Source organism: Seriola lalandi, unplaced genomic scaffold, assembly GCF_002814215.2.
Source record: "Seriola lalandi dorsalis isolate HSWRI2012SDOR001 ecotype SW California unplaced genomic scaffold, Sedor1 jcf7180002054866, whole genome shotgun sequence".
Lineage (NCBI taxonomy): Eukaryota > Metazoa > Chordata > Actinopteri > Carangiformes > Carangidae > Seriola > Seriola lalandi.
In genome coordinates this window covers 1,146,046-1,156,620 of record NW_019525419.1, presented here as the reverse complement: position 1 = coordinate 1,156,620, position 10,575 = coordinate 1,146,046, and the positions used below count along the sequence as shown (strand labels likewise).

The 10,575-nt window shown below is 41.1% G+C and overlaps 1 protein-coding gene across 1 annotated transcript; it reads left to right on the top strand.

Annotated features, from left to right (window-relative positions):
• The first annotated feature begins 2,544 nt into the window (after window positions 1-2,544).
• On the top strand, window positions 2,545-10,575 carry dmbx1a (diencephalon/mesencephalon homeobox 1a). The gene is made up of 5 exons (XM_023428131.2): window positions 2,545-2,833; window positions 6,328-6,497; window positions 6,755-6,933; window positions 7,695-8,094; window positions 8,261-10,575. The coding sequence occupies exons 2-5, from the start codon at window positions 6,344-6,346 to the stop codon at window positions 8,698-8,700; spliced, it is 1,173 nt and encodes a 390-aa protein (XP_023283899.1). The 5' UTR covers window positions 2,545-2,833; window positions 6,328-6,343; the 3' UTR covers window positions 8,701-10,575.

The window sequence follows — 10,575 nt, the reverse complement described above, 5'->3', positions numbered from 1 at the left end:
ACAGATGCTGAAATACCCTTGAATGGTGCCGGGGAGGCTGAGGCTCGCTGGATCTCAGACCTAATGTATTCATGAAGTTGCAGAAACATCATTAAGAGTATTAATTAGCTATTAGAGAGCAGAAATTCACCGGGTATAAGGATCGTTTTGTTCTTCGCAACTCTATCAAACAGGCTGAGACAAGAGGAGCGAGTTTATCTGTATCAATTACGCACATAGGAAAATAAAATCCATGTTTTCTGCTAAAGGAGAAGCACGAGAGGGGTTAAAAACCTGACAGGAAATCAATAGGGGAAAAAACACAAGTCTACTTTGACCAAGACTCTATTTCAGAAATGAGTTTAGTCACATAAAAGGAGAAAAGCATTAATAGCCCGGACGCCCGAGCCTAATTAATGTATATTTCTTTAATATTTTGAGTTGTTCGTCAACTGGAGGTCATTGTGTAGGCTACCCACCTTGTATTCAGCGGTGCATGGCAGGGTACAGGGGTAAAGGGAGCTGTTTTTTGGCGTTTAAGCCCTTCAGATGCGCTGGACAGCTCTAGTCGCTCTAAGGAGCTTTAGGTGGAGAGGCGCTGAGAAGAAACTCTTTCTCGCTTTAATTGCTTTAGAGACGGTCCTCACAAAGAGACAGTGGCCAGATTTACCTCCCGTTTAAGTTCTTATTTCCATTGGTTCACAAGTTAATCCTCTTTCTTTCTCAGACCTCGGAGAAAAACCGAGTGATAGGAGCCTACCAAGGCGACAGAACCAGGGAGGCACACGAGTTTTTCCAGGCGAGAGGAAAAGACTTTGAAGAAACACATGGAGAAAGTTTTAGGTGGCTGAAAAGAAACAAGGCAGCACGCATCAATAACACCAGCATAATAATAATAATATTAATTATTATTATTATAATAATATTAATAACAATAATATTATTATTAATAATAATAAATATACCAATAACTACAGCTAAAATTGACATATTTTGTAGCCCACCACATTCAACGATTAAGCAAATTAACATATCGAATATTTGATCCGTCTCAAATTACCAGAAGCTTTCATTATAACAGCCTTATCTCTGGTTGGTAATTATACATTTTCATTTCTTAATTTTATAGTTTCTCTATTTCAACATTAAATGCCAATGTAATAATTTAATATTGGAATATATGCCCGGAGCTTATACCTATTATTTAAATTACACTTTTTTTTCTTATTAGGAAATAAATATATGGCTCTACCCTAAACTCCTCACACCTTCACTGCGCCCCCCTCCCTCTCTCTCTTTCATACACACACACTCACACACATTTCAAGTGACCCATGTAAACTTTATGATAAATGTTCACAAACCACTGGATGTCCATAAGAAGTCAAATTGGGTTTTTTTTTTTTTTTATGTAGCCTACGTCAAACATTAATATTCTCCTCTCCATGAAATCTTTTGTCTCCTGTTCAAATTTGTCAGAGTGAGAAACATGGTCAGAGATAAAACTGCGTTATAGGCCAAGCACTTTCCCAAAGAATCTCCCAACAAAATATGCAAGCTTTACATTAAAAGGCTACTTTGCGCTGCCCTTAATTCCCTACCTAAACGGTTTTGCTCTGGGAGAAGAAATCTTCTCTAAAAACCCTTCAAGAAGAGAAGGGCATTATTGCCCTAATCCTCTTACCCGCAGTCATTTTAAGACAGGGGTTTTTGGAGGCTGAGATGGCGTCTTGTCTTCCCTATCCCATCCCAAATCCTTCCAGGCCGGGAGAGAGTCTAAAGGCAGCACCCTGGCATCTATTAGCCATCTCTCTAAAGTCTCCCTCTTCTCCAGTGGCATGGAGAAAAAGCCGAAGAGCAAACAAACTAAAGGTTGGTTGGTTTTCTTCACAAAACGTAAGGAAAGGGAAATTGGTTTCATGCACCAAGTGCACACAAGAAATGTGAGGATATGGGATTTGAGAAACAAAAAAATAAAATAAAAATCACTTTTTATAGACCTACATATTCAACACGGTTCATTTCACAATTAAAAAAAAAGTTGATGAACTCTTCGGTTAAATAAAATTAAATTCAGGGTATAATTCATTCTTTCTCACTTTTTATCAAAGCTGCAACCTTGAGGTTCAGGAGAGCCATCATGTTTGAATCAAATTACAGCTCACATTTCCAAAAAAAAAAAAAACCCCAAAAAACAACAACAACAAAAATAAAATGCAGCCTATTATTTTAATAATATCATGAAGAAAAGCAATATCTACACATCTGCCAAAATGGATCCATTAAAAAAGCTTCACCCCTCACTTCTGCAGTTTGTTTATCAGGGAGAATAAAAAAACGTGTAGACAGACACGGAGGGATTTAGCGGACATAATGTGCTTAAATTGATCATATTTGAAAATAACTCCAGAAGTCAGTGCACCAAAGCCTGCCGCTGAACGATCAACTATCTTCTTTACGTGACTGACAGCGCGGAGAGCCAATAGAAAGCCAGCCTGGCCCCCGCGAGGCTGCCCTTAAAATCCCTCCACCGGGCTCTCGCGCACCAGCAGATGGCGGCTTCCCACGTCTGCACGAGACGCGGAGAAATCAGCACGAGGAAAGGAGACAGAGCTCTGTGCAGGTGGAGCGTGAGCGAGCGACCGGACTTGAAGTTGAAGCAACAGACTGGATGACTTTTTCACTGCCCTGACTTGTTCAATTCAAACCGGACAAAAGGACGGAGAAAAGTGGGCACTAAAAAAACCGACACGCAGCAGCTGCACGAGCAGAAGAGAAAGCTGAAGCCTGAAGAAGTTGAGTAGCTTGGATTCTCTGTGCCGTCTGCGAGGAAGTGGCAGAAAAGACACAAGAGGTAAAAACTCCTTTACAATCTCTGTTCAGTATTTGTGCTTTTTAAAACTGTGTCAAAAACGCTTGTCTGTTCATGTAGTAAAAACCTGTCCCTCAGTCACTCTGACATAATTTGAGGTTGTGGTTTGTTTACCCACAGGGTGCTGTGGTGATTTTGTACATGTTATTCTAGTAACTGTGACAAATGTTGCCTGGATTTATTTTGTCATTTGGTGAGGAAAAACAGTTTGGAAATGTATGTTTTATTAAATGTGGATAGTCTTATGTGCACCCAAAATGTATGATTGGAGAGCTGAAATTCATAACGACATTATAAATAATTGGTTAAATTAAATAAAATAAATAAATAAAAAAAAGCTTGTAATAACTTAACCCTTACCAAGAACCTCCTTGTTTTGCGCGAGCTCAGTGACACCCAAAATAAAATAGTTCGTTCCAGGACCGTGGTCTCTTCTGAAAGGGAACACTTTGGAGTTTACCATTAGAAAGGACATAATCACTGTGAAGTGACACCGAATCAAATTTACAGGGAAACATAACGTGAGGTTTTTTCTTCCTCTTATTAAAACGTTGTGTGCTGTATACACACAAAATGTGACAAAAATAATCAGCTTCTGTGCCAGTGACATTGGATTCTCTTTAACAGACTTGATAAATGTTGTAAATAAAATAAAATCCCTTTAAATTTCAACTCGGGTTCTGCATAACAAATATCCTTCATAATAACATGTCAGAGAAAAATCAAAGATGCTCCTCGCCCTCTGACAGTTTACACTAGTGACACAGCAAAGAGCAGATTGTCAGGTCGACTCCTGCCCCTCAGGGCTGTTAGCAAATAACATTTTTCCTAATTTAGTCGGATCAAAGAGTTGAACTGTACATGCCAATTTACATAATGACGGTCTGATAATCGAAGCATTGAGCAGGGCTGCCAGGAGGGCCCAGAGCCTGGAGCAGATCGAGGCTTATGAATGACAATAACAGCACTGACGGGCTCACAGTGATGAGCTATTGTGCTGAATTTGATATGGGCAGGAGGATACAGGCTATAACCAGAGATGTAGTGGTACATATGAAGCTGGTAATCCTGAGAAGGCAGGCTTAAAGCTCAAAAGTTTAACTGCACAGCAAGACTAAAAACATCCAGATGGGCTACATTTCTTTGCAGCGTTATTACATGCTGCAAAAAGTGAGAATAAAATCAATTGTAGACGTTTAAATCTCTCAAACTTCTATCAGTGATCCAGGCAGGCAGGTGTAAACAAATAAAAATATGTTGAGAAACATCATGGGGTGTGTTTTTCCCTCATCAATTTTGTGTGATTTGAGCCTTAATCAGATTAAAATGTACACCTTTAATTTAAAAGAAAACATGAAGAAACAACAAAAAAAAAAATCATTAGTCTATTACCAGAACACACGCACAGGTGCCTGCGCGCGAACACACGCGCACACGCGGGAACTCCAACCCAGAGCTAACCACCCAGTCCCACTGTACGTCCGTCCGTGTCAGCGTTGATGATAAATGGAGGGCCTCGCAGTCGAAACCTATTTGCACTTCCATTAGACGGGGAGCCAAATGGGGATCAACATGCATATTTTTACCCGCGGAGAAGCCATACATCTCAGCCAAAACGTTGCCCCGGGGCGATGGGATAAGAGGCCGCCAGAGAGGGGAAGGGGAGGGGGGAGACGGGGAGGGGGGCCCATTCAACTCAAATACTTGGGGGAGTAAAGTAAATGTTTAGCGAAGCACCTTCTGTCCCGGCGAATTAAACTATTCCCCACTGCCCTCTGATCACATTCATCAGCCGCCGCAGCCACTTAATAGGCTGGGAATGGGCACTGCGGGCATACACACACACACACACACACACACACACACACACACACACACACACACACACACACACACACACACACGCTCGGTCTATGCACTGCACTGACAAACTGAGAAATGGACAGAAAAAAGCGCCTTTTACAAGAACGACCACCCACATTTCTGTTTTATAAAATAGCCAAGGTTTTGTAATAGGCCTGTAATCATAATAATATTAATATTAATATTGACAATAATAATAATAATACTAATAATAATAATAATAATAGCCTACGGAAATTAAATGCTTAAATTTCAATTTTACAAGAATTATGAAGTTATAATCCAAAGATGCCAACCAGTGATAATGTTACGTTAAAGAGTCCAACCTCAGTTAAATTAACATAAATTAATTTTCTAATTAGCCTGCAACTAATATCCTGTCTAATTTCAGAGCATGGATAAAATTTATCTGGAATTACATCAAATGCTGATTTCTTGTTGATAATTACCCTAATGTGTTGACATTTACAGTTTAGGTCCATACACACTAAAATTGTTGGAAATTGATCAAATTAAATAAAACCAAAACTAGTAAAACCTTAAACTTCTGTCTAAAAATATTTTACAAGTTATCTGTTCTGAATCCAAGAAGTCAGACAGTTCCCTGGATACTGTACCTGTCATACAGCAGAAAGATTTATATCTTTTCCCTGTGGTCTCTCTGTAATAGTTATAATAACTGTTTGGGCCTCCGAGATCTCCCCTCCTGCAGCCTCCTCCGTACTAATACATATCTAATCGTGTCCTCAAGCGTTTCATCTATGAAAATCTCGGCCGTGAAGGAGAACTACAAAATAGAGTTTTGGAAAGTGCTAGCCCACCTTTTGAAAGACTCTGACATGGATGTTTCCTTTAAGAAATGAATCTGTTCGTATCAGTATAAAAGCTTTAAATATTTCGGCCTATTATAGTAACAAAAACTAAAGAATATTAAATTGCAAACGTCGCTTTTAAATGTTGCAACACAATTGTTTTTTAATGTGAAAAGACCGTCACTATAATCGAACAGCACTGAAAATAGCATTTCCGTAATCATAGCCCATTAAAAATAATCCTGGTATCCGGTTGCAGGTTTTGCCACCGAGACCCGGAACAAATCTCCTTATATCATTTTCCAACACATTTCATCAAAGCCTTGATCTGTCAAAGCGACGTTTTCAATGGGGATTTGGCTTCTCCAGAATCACAGCAACGTGAATAAATTCATGAATAAGGCATCCGTTTCGGTTCATTATGGGAACGACTGATAATTACCCCAATTAAAAGTCTTTTGTATAATTAATGGAATGAACACAGTGATAATTGGATGTTAATGGATAACACTTTTGTCTGAGTGGGCACATTAAAATCTGTTGGCCCTTCAGCGCGTGGACCTGCAGTCATTAACCAAAAACAGAAAGCTCGTGTGTGTCATATCACTGGACCACCTATTAATAGATTGTCTTTGAATGCGTTTCTTGTATCTCATAAAAAAAACGGGGAGTGGGTTGAAGATCACATGTTCAATAGCGTCACACCGCATCCATCAGTAGCCACGCGCCCTTGAATAAAAACCCTGAACTCCCGCCTTCTCGTATCTGCAACTCACAACCATTCTCTCCTCTGTTCCGCAGGTAGCGACCTCTCAACATGCAGCACTACGGGGTGAACGGCTACTCTCTGCACGCCATGAACTCCCTCAGCGCCATGTACAACCTGCACCAGCAGGCAGCGCAACAGGCACAGCACGCGCCCGACTACCGGCCGTCCGTGCACGCGCTTACACTGGCCGAGAGACTAGCTGGTAATTGAGTGCATGCTCTCTCTCTCCCTCTCTCTCTCTCTTGCACATACACACACACACCTTCTGTACGGACACACACAACAGACTCAGAAGCTTTAACCCTGCATGCATCTTTATTTGTAAAGCCTGACTAAATCATGTGCATGTTTAATATTTGGACATTCACGATGCAAATAAAGTAGGCTTCCCTGATCCCATTCGCCCAGTAAAATAAAACTTGCCGTGTGTTTTCCCTTCCAACGGCTGCGCATTTCAAGACATCATCCTGGAGGCTCGCTACGGCTCTCAGCACCGCAAACAGCGCCGGAGCCGCACGGCCTTCACAGCGCAGCAACTGGAAGCGCTGGAGAAGACTTTCCAGAAGACCCACTATCCAGATGTGGTGATGAGGGAGCGGCTGGCTATGTGTACCAATCTGCCCGAGGCCCGCGTGCAGGTAGGCCTGTCCTGAAGAGAAATCACTGTGCAGAAGACGAAATGCGCCAATATGGATTTGTTTGTCAATAGTGAATTCAGAGGAGCTTTATTAAGCTTAATTTTGGTTTTATGCATGAGCCTTTTATTACAGCATTTCTCTCATTTTAATGTGAGATTTTGTATTGTCATGGGGACTAATAAAGTTTTATCTAGTATTTGTACCAACCTAAATTCGCAGGGGTGGACTGATCTATGTTTCTGGTATGAGATTTTTTTAATTAGAGGTAAAGAAGTGATGAGATGAATCAAAATAATAGAAAAAGAAAAAAAGGATTTGCCTACTTTAACTGTGATCTGCATTAATTATAAAAACCCTCAGCTTTACACAATTTGAGCTGAAGATACTGACTGTGCATTATTATAAATACAGAAATAAGAAAAAAAACCCATACATATACTTTTAGGGGGTGTTCTTTTTGCTTCTCTCATACTCAGTGAAGCTTCTCATTTAGGCTTGCACAAAGGAAATGCAGGTTATTCATCTGAATACAATAAATTCAAAAATATAGTGTCAATTTAAATACTATTAACATTTGCTTTTAAACTTTAAGATAATTCTTTTTTACTTTTGGTGCTTTTCATATGCCATTTAATTATTTGATGCCAACTCAAATCAGCCATTTGGTGTCCATTGAAGTCTCTGCTACAGGTTTCATCCACTGCTGCACATCTTTTCTGCTTGTTCTGCCTCTAACTCGCTCTTCTCTCCTCTGCCATCAGGTTTGGTTTAAGAACCGCAGAGCCAAGTTCCGCAAGAAGCAACGGAGCCTCCAGAAGGAGCAGCTTCAAAAGCAGAAGGAGGCATCAGGCGAAGGAGGAAGTGAGAAGGAGGACGCACCTCCCTCCACCACCATCCTTCCTGACACCCAGCTGCCTCCTTCATCCTCCTCCTCCTCTTCATCCTCTCTGGAGACAGAAGGTCCTGTGGTCCGTCCTGTACCGCTGGACATGGAGCTGAACGTCACGTCGGCAGAACATTCAGGCAGCGAGTCGGCGACGGAGGATAATGATAACACAGATAAGGAGGATGAGAGTAAATCTCAAAGAGAGGAGATAAAGTGTGAGAGAGCAGTGACACCTGGGGACGTGTCCCCCTGCAAAAGACTCAGCCCTAAACCAGGTAAGAACCTAGGGTGCTTTATTTTGACTAAGAGCTGAATTCCTTTCTTTATCCTTCACAAACATGTGAAACAGATAGCATCCTACATCTGCAACACTCTACTCATCAGCTGACTAATAATTACATTTATGTACTAACAACTTAATCCCCTCTTCTCCCTGTCCAGACTCTCCCCTGGTCTCTCCATCCGTGACCCCCTCCTCCTCCAGCAGTGGCCTGGCCAGCAGCGGGCCTCTCTCTCAGAGCCACTCTTACTCTTCCTCTCCTCTCAGCCTGTTTCGTCTGCAGGAGCAGTTCCGCCAGCACATGGCCGCCACCAACAACCTGGTGCACTACCCTGCTTTTGACCTTGCGGCCCCGTCTTCACTCCCCTACCTGGGAATGAATGTTAACATGCCCCCTGCGCCGCTTGGCTCTCTGCCCTGTCAGTCCTACTACCAGTCCCTGTCCCACCATGCCCAGCAGGTGTGGAACAGCCCGCTGCTTCAGGCGTCGGCTGCCGGCAGCCTCACCAGCCACAACAGCAAGACCACAAGCATCGAAAACCTGCGTCTGAGGGCCAAACAACACGCTGCCTCACTGGGACTGGACACAATGTCTAACTGAGAATCAGATTGTATGGAGGACAATGTAAACTAGGCCACAGCCTCGGCCTACAAATCATCCCATCCAACTGTGTGTCTATGTGACTGTGATAGGTCTTTAGGGGCTGTATACTGACCCCTACTTGAGCAGATGGGCACACGACATGCAGAGATGTCCAAAAATAAAACATGCCAACATGCACTGGACCTACAGAACTCCATTCAACAGCTTTTAAAGACAAACCACACCTCCACGGCTTGTTTGACTCCTGTTAGCTTCTGTTGCAGCTCAAGGTCCAAAAGAACATCCTTGGGAAAACAAAACCCATAAGATACTCAACATCGCTAGAAAAAGATGCAACGGATCAAGTGAATGTCCCAACTCAAAGGACAACAAATGTATTCCAGACTCAAGATGACGTTTCCAACAGACATGTAAAGTTGGACCTTCCTAACATCTGAAATACTTAAAAAAAAAAAAAAAAAAAAGAATCACTAAAGATGATGTGAACAGCTGATGATGGATGCACTCAGTTTAAAAAGAAAATGCAAACAATGTTTACAAGAATAATGTGAAGAAATGAGGCACTTTTAGAAGAATTAGGCTCAGTTAGCCAGCAGGAAAAAAAAGATCCCGTTCGTGCAGCAAAGAGACCATTTCTGTCAAAGGACCATTGACATTTCAATTAAGAAACGTGGTTATGTACATAGCATGTACTACATAACAGCACATAAATAAAAATAAACCCAAGCCATGTTGTCCTCAACAGCATAATTAAACGTGACTAATTTACCAGTTTAATGGCCAGTAATATGCCACTTTGTACAGAGGCTGGCTTGATAATGAGAAAATGATTTCAGTGACTAAATTCTCAAAGCTTTTAATTACATTTTGCCCTGGGCTGAGGGAGCTGGGGCAAATGCAATTATGAACATGCATACCATTTAAAGCAGCCTTTATAAATTCAAAAGGTCTGTACACTAACGTTCAATTAAGGTAGCAGCATGACTGACATCAATTGGAAATCATTTTGTATTCAATGTAAATCAATTTCCATTGAATACACAATGATATGCTAAACACATTTGGACTATTGGATAAATACTGTCTTGACTCACATTTTCTCAGCAGTTATTCTTGCCTTAATATTCTCTTGAGGAAACATGCAGCTTTTCATTGAAAGTCAGGCGGACTGTTAGCACTTGGTGAGGAGAATCACACACGTCTCTGATGTTTTCTGTTCATGTGTTCTGGCAAGTAAAGTCTTCATATGAAAAAAAATGCACATTATTTTAATATGTAAAATATAAAAAAGTTTATCTATTAATGTTTACTGGTAGGGTAATTGTAAAGTTCCTATTATGTTGTATAATTGATAATGGACTCTGTCTCGGATAAAATTTCTTTAGCTGTCAGATTGTAAGATTGTATTTGCTGAGCTCACCGACAGCCCCGTCTCCCCCTCCTCTCTTGGTTGTCTGTGTACCGATTCTGGGTTGAATTAATATTTTAAGTGTGTTCAGTTTCTTCTCTGGGTTTGACCTAAAATAAGCAGTGGAACAAATTTGGATAGTTGGAAAACTGCCTCCTTCTGTAGTTTGCAATCAATCCAGACTGAAGTCAAAGAAGGTGAAAAGATTTCAGTGAATAATTGAGCCGAGTTCTCTGTGTACTGCTGTCTTGACTCTATTTGAGTTCTGTTGTCGCTCTTATTCTAATGCCGTCTCCCCGACTGTCTCTGTCAAACTACTTGGTCCAGTGGTAGATAGATTTCTATTGTTGGAGGAGAAAGTGATCGGACCATCAGCAGTGTTGTTTTCCTTTACTCCTCCCTAACAATGTAGACTTGAACTAGTGTTGTTGTAAAATAATCATCAAATAAAAACATTGCTTGAA